Source organism: Chionomys nivalis, chromosome 15 (assembly GCF_950005125.1).
Source record: "Chionomys nivalis chromosome 15, mChiNiv1.1, whole genome shotgun sequence".
Taxonomy (NCBI): Eukaryota; Metazoa; Chordata; class Mammalia; order Rodentia; family Cricetidae; genus Chionomys; species Chionomys nivalis.
Window position 1 is genome coordinate 48989845 of NC_080100.1, and position 24785 is coordinate 49014629.

The 24785-nt window shown below is 43.3% G+C and overlaps 1 protein-coding gene across 2 annotated transcripts in view; it reads left to right on the plus strand.

Moving 5' to 3' along the window:
• Positions 1-24785, plus strand: part of Ankdd1b (ankyrin repeat and death domain containing 1B) — a 63057-nt gene that overhangs the window by 28199 nt on the left and 10073 nt on the right. Inside the window, exons 6-11 of one of the 2 annotated variants that reach the window (XM_057789920.1) lie at positions 1148-1246; positions 2646-2744; positions 4049-4147; positions 13991-14089; positions 17557-17655; positions 20833-20931. In XM_057789920.1, coding sequence (XP_057645903.1) covers positions 1148-1246; positions 2646-2744; positions 4049-4147; positions 13991-14089; positions 17557-17655; positions 20833-20931 — 594 coding nt within the window. The remainder of the gene's footprint in view (positions 1-1147; positions 1247-2645; positions 2745-4048; positions 4148-13990; positions 14090-17556; positions 17656-20832; positions 20932-24785) is intronic. The other variant, XM_057789921.1, reaches the window with a different exon arrangement.

Here is a 24785-nt window from a genome sequence, read left to right on the forward strand (position 1 = left end):
CCAACATGGAGGCTCACAATGTAAGTTTTTAGCTCCAGTTCCAGGTGACCCTGAAGGGCTCTAGGCCCAAGCATAGCAAACAAGGCACACACAAGTTTTGCTTTCCCCCCCTTGCTAAAAACCATTAGATTACATTCCTAAAGCTAGCCCCTGAGGTCCATTCTTTTATTTGACCATAGACTTATTACTGAGACAGAACACAATCAATTATTTGGCTAACAGGTTCGATCAGGTTACCAACTCACCCTACCTAGCACAGACTCCCCCTTAAAACCCTACTCCAGAAAAAAAAAAGCTTGCTGCTGCTTACTGACTGTCTTTGTGGCTCCTCCACCCCCCCATCCCTCCCGGGTAATAAACCTTCTTGGTGCTGAGAATTTGGTGTCAGAATGTGTCCTGTACACCAACTCTGATGGGAGTGTTCTCCCTTATTGACCCAATGCTCTCTTCTGGCCTCTGAGGGGATCATGCATGCACACGATACACATACATACACTCAAGGTCTACGTGTACACATTAAATAAATACATCTTTAAAAATAAAACAAAATGCAGTTTTATCTGACCAAATGTTGTATCTAGATGAGCTTCACATGTGTTAAATGCTAAAGAATTTCTGTCTCGTGTGTTTTTATCAGGAAGATTTAGGATGTTGCTGAGGAGCTTCAAGCAGGATCTGGCACTAGCTCATGTCTTTGGAGGTAGCAGAGCGGGAGAACAGTTGATGCAGTCAGGCAATCTTGCTGCATTTGAAATGGCATCTCATCACTAGGCTGTGGCATTTGAACTGGCATCTGATCACTAGGTTTTGGCTATTGAGATGGCATCTCTTCACTAGGCTGTGCTACAGTCCTTCTCTGGGACTTCAGAGAACCTTTTCTGAGTGCTTCTCTCATTACCATGAAATGGACTTGCTGTTGTTTTGGGGTTTCCACAGTTCTGATGACAACGATGACAACCCAGAACTGAATCTGGCTTCACTTTAGAGGAATTATCATCGCCCTCCCATGAGAAGGGCCTAGAACTGATATGCCCACGAAGGTCCATCTTTGCTGCCTCTTTACCGTTCAAAAGCTACCCACTCCTTGTCAGGTACTCCAATTGTTTGCTGAATGTGAAATAAATGTAGAATTTGTGATTGATTTCAGAGAGGAAGAAAACCATTTCTTTTGGCAGCTGAGAGGGGCCATGTTGAAATGATTGAAAAGCTTATCTTCCTTCATCTGCAGACTTCAGAAAAGGACAAGGTGAGTTGGACTTACTGGTCTGTTGTTGTTGTTGTTTTTTTTTTTTTTTTTTTTTTTTTTTTTTTTTTTTTGGTTTTTCGAGACAGGGTTTCTCTGTGGTTTTGGAGTCTGTCCTGGAACTAGCTCTTGTAGACCAGGCTGGTCTCGAACTCACAGCGATCCGCCTGCCTCTGCCTCCCGAGTGCTGGGATTAAAGGCGTGCACCACCACCGCCCGGCTCTGTTGTTGTTTTTAAACTGAGAACAAAGAGCAGTAACAATTGGTGTGGGGATTAACAATCAGTGTGCAGATTGCATGACGTTCAATCTACTGTTTAAGAACAGTAGAGTTCTTAAATTGTTACTGCTGAGAGAATCATGGACTTTGCAGATAAAAATCCATCCACCTTTGCTGTAGGTTGTCATAATTGGTAGGTGTTTGTTGTTGTTGTTGTTGTTTTTGAGACTGATCTCTTATGTAATCCTGGATGTCCTGGAGCTTAACATGTAGGCTAGGCTACATATAAAGAATTTACAGAAATCCACCGGCTTCTGCCTCCTGAGATTAAAGGCATGTGCCATCAGGCCTGGCTATAATTGGTAGTTTTTGCTCTGTACACATTTTAAAAAATTTTTCGAGACAGGGTTTGACTGTGTAGACCTGACTATTCTGGAACTCACACTGTAAACCAGGCTGGCTTTGAACTCACAGAGATCTGCCTGCCTCTGCCTCCAGAGTGCTGGAATTAAAGGTGTGCGCCACCACCAACACCCATCCCTAAGTGTTTTGGAGTTAGTTTACGTCATGGATTTTTCTGCTTCATGTTGAGTTTGGCTCTTCTAAATGAGAAGTTTGATGAACTTGGCCTCCAAGTTGTTTGTGATGCATTGTTTCATAAACGAAGGACCCACTCCTGGGGAGTCCCAGCCTTCTCCAGTCCTTCCTTGAGGACTCCTTTGGACTTGGTCCCACATTACTTGTGAAGGGAAAACCCGCATGGTAATCATCCGCATGGACATCTTTGATGATTCCTTAAGATAAATTCCCAGATGAGAAATTAAAAGTCTAGGAGTTTTGCACCATATATCTTTTGATATGTGTTACTAAGATGGCTGCTCAGGTTGATTTTATCAGGGTGCCCTAACATAGGCAGGACCAATTATTTTTGTTGTTCTTTATTCTTTTTTTTTTTTTTAAAATAGTACCAAATTTAAGCAAGAATGATTTTTTTCCTCCTACTGTATTAAATAGCCAAGGTTTTCATTTAAAACTTAAAAATTGATAAGCCTTACTTAAAACTAGATAATGTCTATATTTTGCTTTAACCAAAGAAAAAGTTTCCAGAAATCACCCTGTAGCCTGGTGTTGGAAGGTTTGTTCCGGCACAGGCAATTTCACCAGGAATGAATTTCTGTTACAGGAGGGGAACACTGCCTTGCACCTGGCTGCCATGCATGGCCACAGCCCAGCAGTGCAGGCGCTACTAACTCAGTGGCTGGAAGTAAATGAGACCAACGAGGTAGGTGGACATACAGGGTCCTGCTGTGTTCTTCAAGTGTCCTCCTCTGGGGAAGCTGCTAATTTACTCGAAAGCCATTTGAATTTACCTCGAGGGAGCTCACCAGAGACACTGTCTTCCAGACACAGCAGAGACCGTGGCTGCAGGCACAGAGCCTGCACAGGTTCAAGCCCAGTGAGGTCCCAACACTGATGGGGGAAGCGGAAGCAAGCTTCCAGCTCTAAGGAGCTGTCCGCAATTAACAACTGCCTGCAAAGGAAAACTTAGTTTCCTCCCATGGAATCTCACCAGATATACAATCCGCACTCACAGAGGCTCTGTGCCCAGCTGAAGATGCCAACAGAAAATGAATCAATGGTGTTTTGTAGACTTTTTGTTTCATGTTGCTTTGTTTTGATTTTTTTTTTGTCTGATTGGTTTTTGCATGTCTATTACGGTTTTGGATTTTGTAGTTTTATGGGTTTTGTTTGTGTGTGTTTCTTGTGGATGTATGTTTATTCTGTTTTGTTTGTTTGTTTGTTTGCCCAATTGTTTTCTAAAGAGAAAGAGAGAAAGAAAGGGCCTGGAGTTGGGTGAGTGGGGAGATGGGTGGGTGGGTGGGAACCTGGAAGGAATTGAGGGAAGAGAACCTGTAATCAGAATATATTGAATGAAAACAACTATTTCCAATAATGATGATGATAAGAAGAGGAAGAGAAAGGAGTCATTTGTTTTCAGAATAAGTATGTGTTTTTACACTGGGGCCCTACAGGGCAAGAAAATCATGGGGAAAACATATGATTATAGCTGTATACACAATATGCCATGAGAATCTATTTCCGAAACCACAGCCTTCACATAGGAGGTAACATGTCATCTCTGTTTTGCCATTCCAGTGGTCTTTGATGGAAAGAGTTGGCTTCTTTGTTGTTGTCATTGTTGTTTTCCTGGGGTGTGTGTGTTCATGTGCACACATGCATGTCCATAAAAGACATGGTGTGTCCTGGGACTGACCAGGTCAGCGAGACAGAAATTGAGAATAGCTGGACTGAGTAGGCTAGAACAGGTAGATGATGGAAGCTCTGATCACCAGCTGTTTGGTTTTCTTGCCTATAAAATGAGTATAAAATGAAGCCTGCCCTTCTAGGATTATCATATGATTTGACTGTACCAAGTGTATGGTCTTGGCAGTATATGTTGGCACATATATACTAACAACAGCAAAAGAATCATGCATAAAAGATATTAGAAGCGTGCTCTTTCTCAAAGTACTTTTATCGCATGCCAAGGGGAAATTAATTTTAACTTCTTTTTCTTTGTGTCAGAATGGAGAAACTCCATTCATGTTGGCCATTGAAGGAGGCCATGAGGAATGCAGTCGAGTGCTCTTGGCAGGAGGAAGTGATGTCAACATTCCAAACAAAGTATGCAACTTGGGTTGTGATCAGCCATGTGGTGGGAGGATGGCTTAGAATATTCTTTGGAACTCTGGTCCTTAATTGATGGTTTACTGGGTTTTTATAGAATTAAAATTTTTTACATAAGAATGATTTACCACAGATAGTCTCTTCAAAAGCAATGTCATTTTTCCAGTTCATTTGGGGAATGACAGAAAAGGAGACAAAAGGAGCAAGGGCCTGTCACAGCAAGGTGGCAGATACTCTACACCGCTTTGTTGATAGCAGACACTAAAGGAGAAAAAAGTTTGCTGTGTGAAAGCTCGGTGGGTCATCCTGGCCCTGAAGAATGCACGATGCTGCCTGCCTCTAAATATAAAATACGTTTACATAGTCATGGCACTGACAGACTTTGAAACTCTCAATACTTATGTCTTAGTTACCATCCTATTGCTGTGAAGAGAGACCATGAATGGGGCAGCTTACAAAAGAAAGCATTTAACTGGGGACTGGCTTACTGTTTCAGAGGGTGAGTCCATGACCATAATGATGGAGGGCAGCATACAGGCACGATGGTGCTGGAGCAGTAGCTAAGAGCTTACATCCTCATCCATAGACAGCAGGCAAAGAGTAAGAATGGGCGTCGTGTGATTTTTGAAACCTCAGAGCCCATACCCACTTGCTCACCTTCTCCAGTAAGGACACACCTACTCTAGTAAGGCTAATCCTTCCTAAATAGTCCACCAACTGGGAACCAAACACTCTAATATAAGGGCTTATAGAGGCCATTCTTATTCAAACCACTACAACTACATTACTAGCTTCCCTTTTTTTAGATTAAAAAAAAAATCCCTATAACCTAGAATGAGCAAGAAACTAATCCAGGGTCATACTGTAATGGTGTAATGGTGTAATGCGAAGATTCAAACTCATGCTGGTGGCTCTGTCTTCAGACAGGTTTCTGTGATTTTCTGATTAGTATTAAATTGCAATGAAAATAAGTCATGACGGAAAATCCAAATGGTACCTAAAAGAATATATGATTTAAAAAGTGACTATCTCCAACTCTACATTTCAGTTCCGTTCTTCAGAACTGTCTCTGGAGTTCACTTAGTCCCCCAGGAAGTTTCCATGCATTCACAAGGAAAGTGAGACTGGATTGGACATTCATCTGCACAGTAGCACACTGTAATTTATGTTACACTGCACCTTGCTGTTGCCTTTGTATTATCACAATGTGTTGTTGGAGGAGACCACTCATTTGTTCCCAGCTGTCCAGAAACAAATAATCACTCAGAAACTATATTATACTGTTTGGCCAATAGCTTAAGCATATTTCTGGCTAACTCTTATATCATAAATTAACCCATTTCTATTAATCTGTATATTGCCATGGGGCTGTGGCTTGCCAGAAAGGTTCTGGTGCATCTGTCTCCTGTGGGCAGCCACATGGCTTCTCTCTAACTCTGCATACTGTATATATATATATATATATATATATATATATATATATATATATATATTCCAGGCTAGCTCTAGTCTGTTAAGCCATTGGCTGAAAGCAGCTTCTTTATTAACAAATAAAAGCAACACATATACAGAAGGACTTTCCACATCAAAGTGTAGGCAGAGTTTTCCTGTGCTGGTGGCCTCTCCCAATTAATTACTCAGAAGCAATATTAAATGTCAATGCTTGGCCAATAGCTCAGACTTATTACTAGCTAACTCTTACATTTAAATTAGCCCATATTTTTTAATCTATGCTTTGCCACATGGCTTGGTACTCTTTCTCAGTATGGCAGCCCATCTTGATTCTCTGTGTGTCTGCTTGTGACTCCATACTCTGTCCTTTTTCTCTCCCAGCATTCCCAGTTTGGATCTCCAACCTAAACTTATTCTGTTCAGCTATTGGCTATTCAGCTTCTTCATTCAACCAACAACAATAAAGTATATCCACACAATGCAAAGGAATATTCCACATTATCCCTCTCTGAGTAGAAAGGAACCAGAAATCTCTGTGGGTCTGGGTGTGAGTAGGCTTGAGCCAGAGACCTTTGGATGACCAACCCCAAGCCAGGGACCTCCACAGGAGTGGATCCAGATCAGAAACATTTACAGAAAGAGGTCTGAGCTGGCAATCTAAGTCAGAGCAGGTCTGAGCAAACTCCACATGATTGGAGCAAACCCTGAGAGCATTAAGCAACCTTCAGGAACATGGAGTGACCAACAGAGTAACTGGAACCATGACACTGACTGCACCATGAGGAGAAACCATCGGAGCCTTGGATCCAGTGGCACATGGAAGATTAATTACCAGAGTCACAGACAGCCCCAACTACATCAATTAGAGGAAAAGATAGGTAGACAAGGTAAGAACACATGCAATACCACAAAAAGCAACATGATACCAGTAAAATCTAGTGACCCTACAACAGAAAGACTTGAACAACCAAATATAGATGAAGCAGAAGAAAATGATCTAAAAATTAACTTCAGGAGAATGTTTGAGGCTCTGAAAGATGAAATAAGAAATTTCCTCAAGGAAATGGATGAAAAGACAAACAAAAAATTGGAAGACATCAAGAAATCCCTTAAAGAAAACTAAGAAAAAGCAATCAAACATATGAAAGAAACTATTCAAGACTTGAAAACTGAAATAGAGACAATAAAGAAAACACAAGCCAAGGGAATTAAAGAAACAGAAATTATGCTGGGTGATGGTGGTGCATGCCTTTAATCCCAGCCCTCAGGAGGCAGAGGCAGGCAGATCTTTGTGAGTTCGAGGCCAGCCTGGTCTACAAGAGCTAGTTCCAGGACAGGTTCCAAAGCTACAGAGAAAAAAAAACAACAAACAAACAAACAAACAAAAACAAAAAAAAGAAAGAAAGAAAAGAAAAAAGAAAAAGAAAGAAAGAAAAAAGAAATTATGAGAAAACTATCAAGAACCACAAATGCAAGCATAAACAGAAGAATAGAAGAGATAGAAGCGAGAATCTCAAGTGCATAAGATACAATAGAGGAAATAGACTCATCGGTCAAAGAAAATGTTAAATCTAACAAATGATTAACACAAAATATCCAGGAAATATGGGACACCATGAAAAGACCAAACCTAAGAATAATAGGGACAGAAGAAGGAAAAGAAATCAAACTCAAAAACAAAGAAAATATATTCAAAAAAATTATAGAAGAAAACTTTCCCAACCTAAAGAAAGATATGGCTATGAAGATACAAGAAGCTTATAGAACACCAAATAGACTGGATCAAAAAAAGTCCCCTGAACACACAATAATCAAAACACTAAACATACAGAATAAAGAAAAAATATTAAGAGCTGCAAAGGAAAAAAGCCAAGTAAGATATAAAGGCAGACCTACAGAATTACATCTGACTTCTCAATGGAGACAATGAAAGCCAGAAGGTCCTAGTCAAGTGTTATGCAGACAGTAAGAGACCACGGATGCCAGCCCAGACTACTATACCCAGCAACACTTTCAATCACCATAGAAGGACAAAACAAGATATTCCACAAAAAACCAGATTTAACCAATACCTAGCCACAAACGCAGCCCTACACAAAGAACTAGAAGGAAATCTCCAACCCAAGGAAATTGACTACATCAACAAAAACACAGACAATTGATGATCTCAAAACAGCAAATCCCAAAGAAGGGGAAAATACACACTAACATCAGCAACAATGAAAACTAAAATAGTAGGAGCTAGCAATCACTGGTCATTTGTATCCCTTAATATAAATGGACTCAACTCACCTATAAAAAGACACAGGCTAACAGATTGGATACAAAAACAGAATCCATTCTTCTGCTGCATACAAAAAACACATCTCAACTTCAAAAACAGATATTTCCTCAGAGAAAAGAGTTGGGAAAATTTTTTTTCAATCAAGTGGACCTAAGAAGCAAGCTGGTGTAGCTATCCTTATAGCTAACAAAATAAACTTCAAACTAAAATCAATCAAAAGAGACAAAGAAGGACATTTCATATTAGTCACAGGAAAAATCCATCAAGAGGAAATCTCAATACTGAACATCAAAGTCCCAAATACAAGGGCACCCTCATATGTAAAAGAAATACTTCTAAAGCTTAAATAACACATTAAACCCCACACACTAATAGTGGGAGACTTCAACACTCCATTCTCACCACTGGACATGTCTGCCAGACAGAAAATTAACAGAGAAATAAGGGAACTAACAGATGTTATGACTCAAATGGACTTAACAGACATCTACAGAACATTCCATACAAACATAATACCTTCTTCTCAGCACCTCATAGAACCTCTCAAAAACTGATCACACACTAGGTAATAAAACAAATCTCAACATATACAAAAAATTGGAATAACCCCATATATCTTATTGGATCACGATGGCTTAAAACTAGAATTCAACAGCAACACTAACAAACACATGGAAATTAAACAATGCTCACGTGAATCATCAATGGGTCAATGAAGAAATAAAGGGAAAAATTAAAGACTTCCTAAAATTCAATGAAAATGACCATACCACATACCCAAATTTATGGGGTACAATGAAAGCAGTGTTAAGAGGAAAGTTCATAGCACTAAATGCCTACCTAAAGAAACTGGAAAAATCCCACACCAGTGAGTAAACAGAACATTTGGAAACTCTAGAACAAAATGAAGCAAAGTCACCCAGGGAGACTAGACAGCAGAAATAATCAAATTGAGAGCTGAAATCAACAAAATAGAAACAACAAAAAAATACAATGAGTCAATGAGACAAAGAGTTGGTTCTTTGGGAAAATCAACATAATAGACAAGCCTTTTCAAAACTAACCAAAAGACAGAGAGAGAATATCCAAATTAACAAAATCAGAAATGAAAAGGGGGACACAACAACAGACACAGAGGAAATACAGAGAATCATCAGGTCATATTTTGAAAACCTGTACTCCACAAAATTGGAAAACTTAAAGGAAATGGACAACTTTCTAGATAAATATCACCAAAATTAAATTAAGACCAGATAAGCAAATTAAATAGACCTATAAGTGCTTAAGAAATAGAAACTATCATCAAAAGTCTCTCGACCCAAAAAAGTCCAAGACCAGATGATTTCAGCACAGAATTTATAATATTTTCAAAGAATAACTAATATCAATACTTGTCAAATTGTTCCACATAGTAGAAACAGAAGGAGCATTGCTAAACTATTTATATGAGACTACAATCACCCTGATACCCAAACCACACAAAGACTTTACTAAGAAAGAGAATTACAGACCAAGATATTAATCCACCCATTTACAAACACCTGATTTTTGACAAAGAAGCAGGAAATATAAAATGGAAAAAAGAAAATGTATTGAACAAATGGTACTGGCATAAGTGGATATCAACACGTAGAAGAATGAAGACAGATCCATAGCTATTTTCATGCACAAAACTCAAGTTCAAATGAATCAAAGACCTCAACATAAAGCCAACCAAACTGTACATCATAGAAGAGAAAGTGAGAAGAACACTTGAGCACACTGGACAGGAGACCACTTCCTAAATATAACACCAGCAGCACAGACACTGAGAGAAATGATTAATAAATGGGACCTCCTGAAACTGAAAAGCAAAAACCACAATCAACAGAATAAGAAAAGATCTTCACTAATCCCACATTGGACAGAGGGCTGATCTCCAAAACATGCAAAGAACTAAAAACATTGGTCATCAAAGGAACGAACAAACCAATAAAAAAAAAGTGGGGTATAGACCTAGACAGAGAATTCTCAACAAAAGAATCTAAAATGGCTGAAAGACACTTAAGGAACATTCTTAGACATCAGAGAAATGCAAATCAAAACAACTCTCAGTTTCCATCTTACACCTGTAAGAATGGCCAAGATCAAAAACACTGGGGTAACAGGAACACTCCTCCATTGCTGGTGAAAGTGCAAGCTGGTACAACCCCTTTGGATATCAGTATGGCGATTTCTCAGAAAGTTAGGAAACAACCTTCCTTAAGATCCAGTAATACCACTTTTGGGTTTATATCCAAAGGATGCTCAATCATGCCACAAGAACATGTGCTCAGCTATGTTCATAGTAGATTTGTTTGTCATAGCCAGAACCTGGAAACAACCTAAATACCTCTCAATCAAAGAATGGATAAGGCAAATGTGGTACATTTACACAATGGAGTACTACACAGCAGAAAAAAATAATGAAATCTTGAAATCTGCAAGCAAATGGATGGATCTAGTAAACATCATATCGAGTGACATAACTCAGACCCAGAAGACAAATATCATTTGTGCTCACTCATAAGTGGCTTTTAGACATAAAATATAGAAAAACCAGCGTACAATTCACAATCCCAGAGAACCTAGACAACAAAGAGGACCTTAAGAGAGACATACATGGATCTAATCTACATGGGAAGTAGAAAAAGACAAGATCTCCTGAGTAAATTGGGAGCATGGGGATCATGGGAGAGGGAAGAAGAGGAGGGGAGAGGAAGGGTGGGGAGCAAAGAAAAGTATATAGCTCAATAAAAACAATAAATACACCTACATTTCTAATACATATCACTACTGTTACTCTAAACAGAGCTTTTATTTTTATAATTACTTGGCTGCAGTGAACTAATTTATAAGTGATTGATTTGTTTAGAAATTAGAACACTGTATATATACTTGGGAATTTTCAGGAGGTTAAAAAATGAAAACTCTAAGTCATTTATAAATTAATGAATATTTTATGATATTACATTTAACAATCAATGAAGTAGGAAGGTGTCAATTAAATATTTATTCACTTCAATTTCGTGGCTTTCTTTTGGTATCTTGGAACCAGTAATTATTATTTTTTTCTTGAGTTTCAGAGGTAGCTTAGTGGTTAAGAGCACTAGCTGCTCTTCCAGAGGAATGGGGTTCGATTCCCAGCACCCAGATGGTGGCTTACCACTGTCTGTAACTCCAGCTCCAGGGTACCTGTAGTGGTAAAGAAAACAAATAGAGGCGGTTACACTGTTTTTATAGATGGAGACAAAGAGGCCTGCACTCAGAAGCCTTCTAAGCCAGTCACACAAGTGTTCAGCATCAACCCAAGCTGGCTTTCAGTTGGCTGGTCAGCTATCTATTCCTTCATAATCAACAAGCAAAGCTCTGGGGCTTAAACCAGTGTATTATCTCTTATGGTGTGTAAATCTCACACAAAAAAGAGTCTCTAAAGAGTAAATTGATGTTCTGCATAACATTGTAATGGGATATGGGTACGGCCTGTAAGCTGGTTCAAGGGCAGTGTGGCCAAGGGACATTCTTAAAGTCAAAACTGAGGAGGATTGCTTAAGGCGTTTGAAATGAAAATTGTGGACTATCTGGATGAATATCCTGCAGTTCAAGATCAAGCAGGAGGTTTCTACGTAGATAGACATCCTGGCAGGAATATTACTTTTTTAAGTTTTATTTTTAACTTTTGAATGCATGTGTATGTTTATGTTTGGCAAGATATGTGCACATAAGTGCAATTGCACAAGGATATTAAAAGAGGGTGTCAGATCTCCGGAGCTGGAACTACAGGCGGTTGTGAGCCACATGCATAGGTGCTGGGAACTGAACTCAAGTCCTCTGCATGGGTAGTGCATGCTCTTAAGTGCTGAGCCATTTTCCCAGCCTCCAGGAGTATTTTTGCTCCAGAGTCTCAGAACCTTGTGGGCAGTCTTTTGAGAATAGTTCTTGTGGTGGTTTGAATGAGAATGGTCCCTGTAGGTTCATATGTTGGAAATGTTTGGCAAGGATTAGGAGGTTGTGGGTGGTATGTCATTAAGGGTCGCTTTGAAGTTTCAAAAGCCCATACTATTCCAAGTTAGCGCTCTTTCTCTCTGTCTCATGGTTGTTGACTCAACGTGTAAGCTCTCAGCTCGTGCCTCAGTGTCACGTCTGCCTATCTGCTGCCATGTTCCTTGATACGGTCATGGACTCGCCTTCTAAACCATAAGCCAATAAACTCTTTCTCTTAGAAGTTACCTTGTATAGGTATAGAAAAGCAACTTGGTAACAGCAATAGAAAAGTAACTAGGACTGGTCTCATCAGTAGGTATACGTATACCAGATCCCTCTTTTATAACCTCTTGGTATTATTTATTTGTTTATTTGGACTGAATAAAAGGAAACATGTTTTGATCCCGAAAACTTTCCCAGTAAGTTGACTGGAACCATCTTCGATAATCTTTCTTGGAGTCTGTTTACATGATTGTAGTCAGAGGGTGGCCAGGATTTTAGTCATGTAATGTTTTATCTGAACTAGATATCCAAGATGGTTCATTCACTTATCTGGAAGATGTTGCCAGCTGTCAGTTGGGAGGTCAACTGCAGTAGCAACAAGTGCCTACTATGTGGGGTTACCCTTGGATAGCTTAGCAACTGGCCACAAGAGGAAGTGAGTGCTACAGGAATCATTGGTACAAAAGGAAGGGGGTGAGCCTGGTGGTGGTGGTGCATGCCTTTAATCCCAGCACTCATGGGAGGCAGAGTCAGGCGGATACCCGTGAGTTCGAGGCCAGCCGAGTGAGTTCCAGGACAGGCTCCAAAAGCTATATAGAGAAACTCTGTCTCAAAAAACCAAACCAAACCAAACCAAACCAAACCAAACCAAAACAAAACAAAACAAAAAAAAAAAGGCAGGGGGGTGGAAGCTGCCAGGATAGTTAGGGACCTTGCCTGAAACTGGTTTCTTTATCACTTCTGATCTACCTATTGGTTAAAAAAGTTGCAGGTCTACCTAGATCCAAGGCAGTAAAGAAATGAATGCTAGCTGCTGACGGAGGAGTGGAGAGCAGGTCAGGGGATCTCAGCACAGCTGCTTCAGGGAAAGCAGTTCTCTGCAATACTCTTATATTGAGGATCTGAATATATTTTACGGCAATCTTATAATCAACCCTAACTAATTCATTGGCTTGCATTGCTGCCAGACTGGAGGCTAACCACGAGTAGTCCACGATTTTGAGCTGAGTACCATTTAGCTCAGGTGCTAAGCAAAGATACTTGGGCACAGGAGGGTGGCACGAGGCCATGGAAGAGAGAGAATGAGAGCTGTGAAAGGAACCAGGTGACAGGACCAAGAAGCAGCACTTCACACGGGTGGAAATCTTGCTAAGCTTTGAAGTCATTCCTGGCACAGAGGAGAGCTGGGAATAAACAGAGGCGGAGAGCCAGAAACCACTGAGGTCGTTTTTGAGGCCAATGCCAACCACCTATTTTAACTCAAGGAAAGGCTTTGTTGGGACTACAGGGGTAAGCTTGATTCTGGAAATAGGGATTTAGCTCCCATGCACCTGAGTCACAGTGTCTCAGTGTCTTAGGTCAGGCTGTTAAAAAATTAGTAATAAGAAAACTGGGTGACTTAAGCAGCAAGCATTTACTTCTCATAGCTGGAGACTGGAAAGTCGAGCCTGGGCACTAACAGTGTCGGGTTCTGGTAAAGATGCCTTTCCGGCTTCACTGGCAGCCATTTATTGGGTCCTCCCATGGCTGAAAGAGGAGCAGCTGGCCCTCCGGCCTTTCTTATCAGAGCAGGGACACCATCATGAGGACTCTACTCACCTAACATTACCCCTTCCTCATGTCTCCTCTTCCATATCTCCTCTCATTAGCATTAGGAATTTTGGAGACCCAGTCAGGTCGTGGGGTCGTATGACGAGGTAACAGAAGACCCTTGGAAGTGACAGACCCTAGAATAATCAGAAACACACTGGAGCTCCTTTTCAAAATAGTTGTACTATTCCCTTGTATAAATTAATCACCGTGTCCTGAGCACCAGGCTGCACGGGGATAGTGATGGATGGAATTCCCCCTGACCCTCCCTCTCCATCTTTTCTTTGCAGCTCCACATCAGTGCGTTGCAGGCAGCCACCCGGAAGGGCCACACATCCCTCGTCAACTTTCTTCTCCATGAGAACGTTGGTTTGCAACAGCAGAAGGAAGTGAGTCCAGGACAGTCAATACAGGTTTGGAGGCGGTGCCGCGCAGCTGGCTGTGCAAATGCCCCTGGATGAGACGTTTCACGAGGCAGGGATTCTTTTTAGGGAACACTGGCTTGTTTTGTTTTGCATTTTTAATCTTCATCGTGAGAAATAAGATCCAAGGGGTGAATTTCAGAAAGCCATTGAAGTTGCTGCACAAAACAAACTCTTTGTGTTTAAGATCTGTTCGCTACAGTAAGTCTCGGGTGTCTAGAGGTGCCCCAACTCTTGTAGGGATCTCACCAGCCTGGGAAATGCCGCCGCCACAGCTGTTGTGGCTGTGGAGAAAATGGATCATTTCCCCATCTCTGAATGATCTTGTGGTTTTTCAAAGTCAGTCTTTTATTTCTGATTGAAGTTTTTCTGAAGTTTGGATCGACTCCAGCAGAACAAACAAATGCCGTCTGTGCTGGAATCAGACAAGAAACACTATTCTATCCCCACTGTATTCTCCTCTCTCCCGTGAATATTATTTCCTCTGGTGTGCTGGCCCGTTTCTGTTTACGGCACTGCCTTGAAAGGAGGGACGTGATCTGAACCATGTCCGATAATTTTTAGAGCGTGGAGTTAGAGGAACTGGCTCTGATTTACCTATCTCAGGCCAAGGAGGGTTCCTCATTCTCAGGAGATGCTGGGTCCCAGCAAAGTGGGTGGCCTTGGCCAAAATACTGACCACTTCCATGAGATGAAGGATGCGGTCTCTTTGTTCTTGCTTCATGCTTCTAGGGAAAGGCTTACTTCCAAGCAGAGGAGACCTTCACCATCTCTGGCGACCCCCATGCATGCCCCAGTGTCCCCTTGTCCCCTGGCTCACCCCCAAACAATCTTTCACTCAGCCGTACAGCCTTCCGTGTTCCTCAGCTCTGCTCCACTGAACTGTCTCCACCATGCAGATAGAGAACTCTGGAAGGCCTGTGCTCAAGTCCTGTCTTTGCCTCCTCCTTGTTCCTGGAGAGTTACCAATCCGTGTGTAAGGTAGGGGATACAAGGTCAAACTCCTAGGGTTGGCATAGCTTTTAAGAACAGTTTTTTTTTTTTTTTAACCTAGTCTTGTTTTTCCTTTTTGTTTGTTTGTTTGCTTTTCAAGACAGGGTTTCTCTGTGTAACAGTCCTGGCTGTCCTGGGACTCACTCTGCAGACCAGGCTGGCCTCGAAGTCACAGAGATTCACCTGCCTCTGCCTCCAGAGTGCTGGGATTAAAGGTGTGTGCCACCACCAGCAGCTTTTCCTCATGTTTTGGAGCCAGGGTCTTATTGTGTAACCCAAACTAGCAGGTTATTGTGTAACCCTATAAAACCTAGACTGAGCTGACACTTGAGATCCTGCAGCCCCTGTCTGCCCCATGAGTGCTGAGATTGGCAAGTCCCGTGCCACTACGCCTGCTTGATTTAGTGTTTAAAACAGGATGAGCGTGGCGGGTAATGAGTGTGTAGTAATGACCCTTGTGCGTCCCACAGTGGGTGGGAGACAGACAGATAAGTAGTCATGCAGAGAAAGCTTGGGTATGGAGAGTTTATTTAGTGGGTATAGGGACGGTATAAGGGTAGGTAGTATGGGGGCAGAGAGAGAGAGGGAGGAGGAAGTGGGGAGGAAGGAGGCAGAGGCTGCCTCCTCAGATGAAGAGCTGGACAGAGAAGGAGAGACAGAGAGAGAGAGAGAGAGAGAGAGAGAGAGAGAGAGAGAGAGAGAGAGAGAGAGAGAGAGAGAACACTAACTTGCCTAGTGGGGGAGGGGAGATTGGGAGTGGGCGGAGTTTTCTCTTAAAGGGACAGGATACCCAGGTGACAGGGCAGGCCAGCATAATTATAGTTTTAACAAGTACAGGAGAGGATGCGTTGAGTGTGCTTGATTGTGACACTGCAGGCTACCCTAACCACCCGCCTCCCTCTCCTCTGTGTCCCCTTCTCTACTCTGTTGCCAGCACCTCTGCTACCACCTTCGGGCTGCAGTCTCACTGCAACCTACTGCCTCTCAGGCCAGTGCTCTCATGCTGGCCAGAGCTCCCTTCCTCCCCTCCTCCTCTCCCTCCACTCTGCACGTCCCTCAACTTACTCATTCCATGCCTTAACTGCTTTTGCACCTCTGTTCAATACTTCTTCCTCAGTCCTTAGCAGCCTTTTCTCCTCCCAGTGTGGCTGGGTGGAGGGGAAGGTAGCAGGGACTTTTGAGACAGCCTGTGGTGATGGACTTTGTGTCCTGTGGGCTGAGCAGGAGAGGGGAGGAAAGGAAGGAGTGAGAGGGGTCGGGAGATCCAGGTGGGGTGATGTAAAGAAGACAGGTTGTGAAAGGAGGAGATGAAGGAGCAGGCCGCTGAGACGCTCACAGCCCACCGCGGGTAGCCTCTGTGGAGGAGGAGGCAGACACCAGCCAGGGATCAAGGGAACTGAGTGTGGCTTGCATCTGGTCAGGAAATGTTGACCGCGTGTGCATTTCCGCCTTTGCGGCCACTCCTTTTGTCCTTTGGCTCTTGAAGACTTGGAGAAGTCCTTAGCGGAGCCTTCCTAAGACTTTCTTGTCCAGTTCTTCAAGGAAGCCTCTTCTAACTCCCAGAGGGTCGCCCTCCTCTGCTCCTCTTACCACTTCAGCGCGTTTGACATTTCCTCTAAGTCACTTAAACTTTGAAACTAAATAGCTGTGTGACTGAATTAAAAGAAAGGAAGGGAGGGAGGGAGGGAGGGAGGGAAGGAGGGAGGGAGGGAGGAAAGAAAGAAAGAAAGAAAGAAAGAAAGAAAGAAAGAAAGAAAGAAAGAAAGAAAGAAACGGACCGTTCAGGTGTGATAAAGGAGTAAGTTTATTATAGTTATGTGGAAGAGCATAACCAGAGGCAGAGACATCTGGGAGAGTCCAGAGTAGATATGACCAGACTGAGCTGGGCTATGTGAGGGGAGGAGGAGAGGAAGGGAGAGGGAAGAGGGGAGAACCTGGTGCAGCAGTCAGGAGGCCCAAAGATACAAAAGGGACAGGTGACCAGGTAACCAAAATGCCTGTATTATATAGAGAAGAGCAGCCCAGCCCCTTGGATTGGAGAGTTCAGGGTAGGGGTGGAGTATACCAGCCAGGAGGGCCCTGTAAATGTGGGTACTGAGGGCTGCTGGGACAACTGGGTGGCCAGTGTCTTCTTTGATATGTTAAATAGGCATCTCAGCTGTTTGTCCCAGGTTTGAAACCTCACAATGACTTCATTAAAAAGATAAATCTCTAACTCCTGGAGAGCCGGGCCTATAGTAAGTGCTTGCTTGTTATATATGCCCAGAATGACCAACACCCTGGGGATGGTAAGGATTGCTGAAGGCTTCCTGTGGGTCCCACACTGCGATGGACAATTTTAATTCTCAGAGATCGTCGGTGATGGCTAAAATGGATTGCTTCAGGACTTGAATACCAAAGCTGGATGTTTTTGGATTTGCATTTTTTCTTCTTTTCTGCAGCCTCAGAAGTCCCCTCTTCACTTAGCAGTTATCAACAACCACCCTACAGTTGTAAACAGCTTATTAAGAGCTCAGCACGATGTTAACGTCTTGGATCAGGTAAGCTGAGCAGGCCGGAGCCTGGACACTCTGTTCTCTTGCATTTCAGCCCGGAATTGCCAGGTTTCAACAGGGAGTTCTGCTTAGATTAAAGGTGCCTAAAAAACTTCTAAGAGGGAACGTATTCATCCTTTTTCATCACACTTCTTCTTAACCAGCACCCTGTCCCCACACTTCCGCTTTCTGCAGAGGCAAAAACCCGGATTCTGCGGGTGTGTAATCAAGGCGTTCATTTTTAAGAGGCGTAGCCAGGGCTTTGGATAAACAGTACCAAGGCAAATTGCCAGAAGCTCTTTAAATCAAAAGCTACTCCTACAATGTGAAATGTTGTCCTTGGCCTAAAGCTGGTCTCCCGTAAGAAGGAAGCTTTGTTTCCACGCTAAGTATCTTCTATGCCAGAAGGCAAAAAAGACTCTTAGAATTAAAACAAACAAATAAAAAGATCACCAGGTATTCAGTGAACTGGGGCAGAATCAAATAACCCATAAAAGTCACCCGTGGCCTGCTGGAGTGGGAATCCAGTGGAGCAGCAAACAATGAGCTCCTGTTGCCTCTGCGAGCTGCTCCCTTCCAGGGGATGCAGGCAGGAGGAGGAAGCCTGGCTAGGGGGCGGAGCCACGCGGAGCCTCCTTTTCCACACAATCTCCACCTGCGCTCTCTAGGTTAGGGGGAAGCCATCACGTGAGGCACACCTGTCGGCATTTCCTCACCTACTGAATCAGCAGGACTTGAACCCTTCAGGTCTCAGCCACCTCCGGTCTCTTAGTTAATTTTTCACCTGAGCAGAAGGGACCCTTCGCTGCCCTCCCTCCGTCCCTCGCTCCCTCCCTTTGGAGTGCCTCCCTCTTTTGTATTGCATTAGCCTACAAGCTGGGGCCAGAACTCCCTGTTTATTAAATGTATTTGCAGATTCACACTTGTTTCAAATCTTTCCTAAAGTGAAAAGCTTTTGCTAAATAGACTATGCCGTCTTGCCTTCATGGGTGATTTTGGCTTCTACAGAACTGGCTTGATCCTCCTCTAGGTAAGGAGTGTTTGTCATGCCTGCCGATCCGATACACAACTAGACTTTATCAGTTCAAACTTTTTGTTACATCAGTAATAAACGTACAAAATAAAAAATATATATTTCACATAAAGTATATAGAATCAGAATGTATAAATATGGTCTAAAATGGTAATTGTTCTTTGGCCCCAGTAAATAAAGTTAATGCTTGTTTTGGTGTTTCCTGTGTCCCGGACCTAGAGCAGTATTGTCAAAGCATGTTCTGTTGAAATAGCACACTTGGACCTGTGTCCCGTCGTACCTTCGATAGGTTTTTCAGTTGGCCTGTTGGGTGATGAGCGCCCCAGAGAGGCACACTGCCATCTGCTGGTGGTGGTTACTAGTTCACCAACCTGGCGTTGCCTTTTTTGGTAGGAAGAGAACTTGTGCTTCAGGCTCCTGTGTAGTACTTGCCTGGGGAAGTGGCTTTCTCAGCCTGGTGGAGGAGTGGGTCGATTACATCCAGGTTCCTGTCTGCCTAGATGTCCTCACATCATTCCTTTCTATAGGAGGTCAGGGTGGTGATCTTTTGTTTACATGGGTTACACGTTTATCTTCTTGGTAGAAAGTGGTCACTCCATTAGGAAGTTAGTAATCTTTCACTCCTTCATACACACTGATGTAGAAGTGGGGAAGAGCATCAAAAGGCAGTAAAATAACCTTTAGTCTCCATCTAGATGTCACTATTTTTAACATTATCAATGATTTTTTTCTCATTTTCTGTGCATTTATAGATTAACCTTAGCCAGATATCATGTCTTTTCTCCTAAAGCTTTTTTTAAAGGATTTGTTTTTATTTTATGTGTATTGGTGTTTTGCCTGCATGTCTGTCTGTGTGAGGGTGTTGGACCTCCTGGAACTGGAGTCACAGACAGCGTGAGCTTCCATGTGGGTGCTGGGAATTGAACCCAGGTCCTCTGGATAAACAGCTGGTGCTCTTAATCACTGAGCCATCTCTCCAGGTCCCCCCTAATGCTTTTATTATTATGTCATAGTTTTCCTTTTATATGAATCTCTGAAGCCATTTTATTACAGTAAAGTGTATGCCATTAGTTACCATTTGAAGTATTTTTAAGTGTGCGTTTCTGTTACATCACAGAACTTCCCCTTTCCCATTCCCCAGCCTCTGGAAACCACCATCCTTCCTGTCCTTATGAGTTTGGCAACTCTATGTACCTTGTTCTGAAAAAAAAAATGGGCCTCAAACTCCCTCCTGCATTAGCCACCCACACAGCTCTGACTACAGCTCCATGACCACACACTGAGGTTGATTTAAAAGTTGCCAAATATTCCTATATGTTTATATATATTGTTTGTATAACGTCTCATTACCAAACATGTAACTGCACGAGATGGGGTGCAGTAAAGAAACCGCTGACGTGACAACACCGTTACTGGGGAAGGTTTTTATTGTGAATAAGAGTGAGAGGGAACAGCCGGAGGCATCTGGGAGAGTCCAGAGCATAGAGTGAAGAAAGCAGACTGGGCATGGCCAGGGCTGTCCGCTAGAGGGCTTGGGAGAGCATAGTCGGGAATAGTGCAGATAGCCAGAGAGAATCGCAAGAGATAGAGAATAGCTAGAGAACAAGGGGATAGCAAGGGAGACAGGTGGGAGAGCAATAGAGAGAGAATGAGTAGGGTGGGCAAGCCGTGTGGGTTATAAGGGGGACAAACAAGGGTGGGGGGGACGGTGGGAAGGGCTGGGAAATGTGTTACAGGTACTTGTGATACTGAGGGAGCCTGGAGGCCAGCAGGGGTTTTGATAAGCTGATAGGCCCCAGAGGTGGCCCTTTGTCCCTTCTGCCAGAGATAAGGGAAATGACTCCTTTTGACAAAGGGGAACCTGTTTCACCAGTTCCTGAGGACTGCTGGCTTGTCTAACCTCCAGAAATCCTTCTATAGTCCAGCTTGAGCTCATTTGTGGAGGTTTGGACTGCCTGCGACCTAATGGGATCTTCCTCTTGTCTTTCAATAATTTAAATGCTGCTGCGACAACTGTGTCCTATGTCCACATGAGGATACATGCTTTTACCCATCCCCCGCCACCGCCCTGCCCCGTAAGCCTGCAGGGCATGTGCATGGCATGCTCTCCTGCATGTGCCTCCATGACAGTTTCACATCTCTTATGGCAGAGGCAGCAGACCCCTCTGCACATTGCTGCTGATCTTGGAAATGTGGAGCTGGTGGACACCCTGCTGAAGGCCGGCTGTGACCTGAAAATCACCGACAAGGTAATGGCTCTGTGTTCACTCTTTCCGGAGATGGAGTGGTGACCTCTCTATTGGCTGCCATGGAAACAGGAACATGGAGGCCAGTGGTTATTTATCTATTTGTTTGTTTGTGTGTGGGTAGCACATGGAAGCTAGTGATTATTTATTAGTTCGTGTGTGTGTGTGTGTGTAGCACATGGAGGACAGTGGTCAATGTTAGGATTGCTCTCTACCCTATTTTTTAAGACAGGATTTCTCATTGAAACTGGAGTTTGCAATTTAGTTAGACTGGTTGGCCAGCAAGCCCCAGGAATCTACTGTCTCCATCTCCCCAGTCCTGGGGTTATAGCGGCAAGCCTTTTTACATTGGTGCTTGCGTGGCAAGCACTTCACTAATTGAGCCACCTTCCCAGCCCTACATTTCAATTGTTTTTGATGATAACCCTTTTAAATGCTATTTTTGTAATATTTTATTAATTCTTTGAGAATTTCATTCAATGTTATAGGCAGAATTTTTCTGTCCTGTCAGCCTGCTCCCCACTAACCACAAAGAAGCTTAATATTAATCTTAGATGCTCAACCAATAGCTCAGGCTTTTTACTAGCTAACTCTTGCATTTTAAATTAACCCATTTCTATTCATCTACATTCTTCCATGTGGTGTTACCTCTCTTTCATCTCGCACCTCCTGTTTCCCTTCAGTGTCTGGCTGGTGACTCCTCTGACTCCACCCTTCATCTTCCCAGTGTCCTTAGTCTGGTTCTCCTGCCTAACCTTGATCAGTCCAGCTATTGGCCAGTCAGCTTCTTTATGAAACCAATCACAGCGACATATATACACACGGTTTAAGGAATATTCTACACAATGTCTTTTGAATTGTGTGTTCTACCTATGAATTTAGGAATATATATTACAGGTGGGCAGTGATGGCACATGCCTTTAATCCCAGTACTTAGAAAGGAGAGGCAGGCAGATCTCTGAATTGAGGCCAGCCTGGTCAAGTTCAGAGGGAGGAAAAGGAAGGGAAGAAATGACATACATCTCAATTTTGACTGAGATCTGTCTATAAGAATTATTATTCAAAGCCAGGCAGTAGTGGCACACACCTTTAATCCCAGCACTGTGGGGGGGGGGGGTGTTAGAGGCCAGAGGATCTCTGTGAGTTTGAGGCCAGCCTGGTCTACAAGAGCTAGTTCCAAGAACAGGCTCCAAAGCAACAGAGGAACCCTGTCTTGAAAAACCAAAAAGAAAAATAAAATAATAATAATAGTGGTGGCGCACGCCTTTAATCCCAGCACTCGGGAGGCAGAGGCAGGCGGATCTCTGTGAGTTCGAGACCAGCCTGGTCTACAAGAGCTAGTTCCAGGACAGGCTCCAAAACCACAGAGAAACCCTGTCTCGAAAAACCAAAAAAAAAAAAAAAAAAAAAAAAAAGAATTATTATTTAAATGACAAAAATATCTGTCTTTAGGATTCTGGGTCTGGGTCTGGGTGTGTATGAGTGTTTGTGTATTGGCCTGAGATGATGTGAGGAATCTTCCTATACACTTCTTCCTTAGTCTTTGAGGCTAGGCCTGTCAATCAAAGCCAGAGACCTAGATCCCTGATACTGCCAATCTTATTAGTCACTTAGCTCTGGGGATCCTCCATCTCTGCTTTCTGAGGCCAGCATTACACATGAGTTGTCATGCCTGCATGGCATTTACTGGGGTTCTGGCGATCTTCGGTCCTCTTGCTTTTAAAGCCACTGAGCCATCCCCCAAGCTGTGTAGCCTAGACTGGCTTGAACTGGAGATTTCCCTGTCTCAGTAGTTAGGTTCACCGTATTTACCACACACCTGGCCATTCTTCTGTCTTCTGAAGACAGCAGTGACTTACCGGTGTGCATACCCTTCTGCACTGAGCTCTCTCGAGCAGGGGTCGTCTTTAAGGGTCAGCACATGGAGAGGTGTTTGGCAAGCTCTCCTTAAAGGTGTGCTTGAGTCTCAGCGAATAACTCACTTGTCTAACCTCACTGTTTATGTTTTTCACATCTCTCTCTCTCTCTTTCTCTCTCTCTCTCTCTCTCTCTCTCTCTCTCTCTCTCTGTGTGTGTGTGTGTGTGTGTGACGCACACGGTCTCAACCATGGCACTAAGCACATGATGTCAGTGCTTCTCTTGTATCCTTTGTGTCCTCCCATTATTCTGTGGACTCAGGGGCTCAGGCACTTCTAAAAAGCCTGAATCAAGTTGGTCTCTCCTGGTCCTCCTCCAGGGGCATCTGGGCTGGAAGAGTTGGTTCAGAACAAATAAACAGTTAATAGTATGTGCTTGCTAAACTAGTAACGTGTGCATGCCAGTTCCTTTTACAGTACAGAGCACCAAAGCGCCTTTATCAAACACAGTACAGCCCTTCCAGTCCTGGGGATAGAACCCAGGGCCCTGCCCTTGTTAGGCAATTGCTCCACCACTGAGCTATATCCCCAGCCCAAAGCCGGCCATTTTCTTTTCTGGTTCTGGAGGTTGGCACATGTATGATTTGAGGTCATGGTGTTATTTTACTTTTCTCTGTCAGGATTTTTCTTTCAATCATAAGAGTAACACAAGCAGTGGAGAATGTGGTAAACATTGAACAACATAGGAAACATGGGCTTTGGCTTGGGCGGAATGCCGTTCGGTCCCCAGATGTAGCTGCTTGGCTACATTAGCATTCAGCCATGGTATTTTCCCATTCAATCTTTCAGAGTAACTTATCCCGTACACACTCCTTTCCTCCAGGACAGTTTGGTGGGTGGAGGCTCTGAAGGAATTCTTGTGGGACCCCTGGTACTCCTGGGCTGACTAGTCCAATTGTCAAGGTCAACACTCCCAAAAGCCTAGGGTTGCTAGCCCTTGGGAGACGGTCTTCCCCACTCTCTCTTCTCCTTTGCTCCTTTATTCTGAGGGTCTGGCCTAAGGCAGGCACGGGTACACCGTTAACTAATGGACAAGCACTGCCCTTTCTAGCTGCTCCCAAAAGAAAGTGTTTCTCCTACTGCGTTAAGGATTGGATGGGTAGCTAGGCATGGTGACACAGGCCTTTGATCTCAGCACTCTGGAGTAAGAGGGAGACTGGTCTCTGGGAGTTTGTGGCCAGCCTGGTCTACCTAACAAATTCTAGAGTTTCAGGCTAATGAGGCTTGCATAATGAGATGCTAGAGAGAGGGGTGGGGAGAACGGTGGGGGGGGTCATAAAGGAGCCAAAAGAGAGGCTTGATGGAAGTCTAACTTGGGGGTCGTAAAGCTCTTGGCCTCCATCTGCCTCGCTGTCAAGGGCAGATGGCACCTCCACTCCAGCTTAAGAGAATTTCCTTAAGAGAAATTTCTCCAGCTTGAACGTTCCGACTTTTAGAATACTGCCTTCCCAAAATAGGCTGATTACGGTGCTTCAAATGGCTTTACGAGGCAGAATGCAGACAGTATGCAATTAGAGCCTCGCTAAATGCCTGCAAAATGCAATTCTTCCTAATTTCATTACCAGTTCTGCTCACAGGCTGATTGTGTTCAGCCCCGACTTCCCAACTCACCCAGCAGGTCTTAGCGCCGGTCCTGAAAACCTTGTCACTTGTGTTGGTGGGGAACTGACTGTACTTGTTGCCGTTATCCAGACATGCAAGAGTTATTGAGAGACGTTTTTGGATCTTCAGGGTTAGAAACACAAGTTTCTAACACTACAATTTTTTTTGGAGTTTTTTCTGGCTATTAATTTATCTTTAGAGTCCCTGAGTGACTGTACCTTGGGTCATTTGAAATGCAAATAAGGGGCTCAGAGAGATATCTTGGTAAGCAGAGTGGCTGTCTTGAAAGCTTGATGACCTGAGTTTCCTCACTGGTATCCACACACACGTGACAATGCT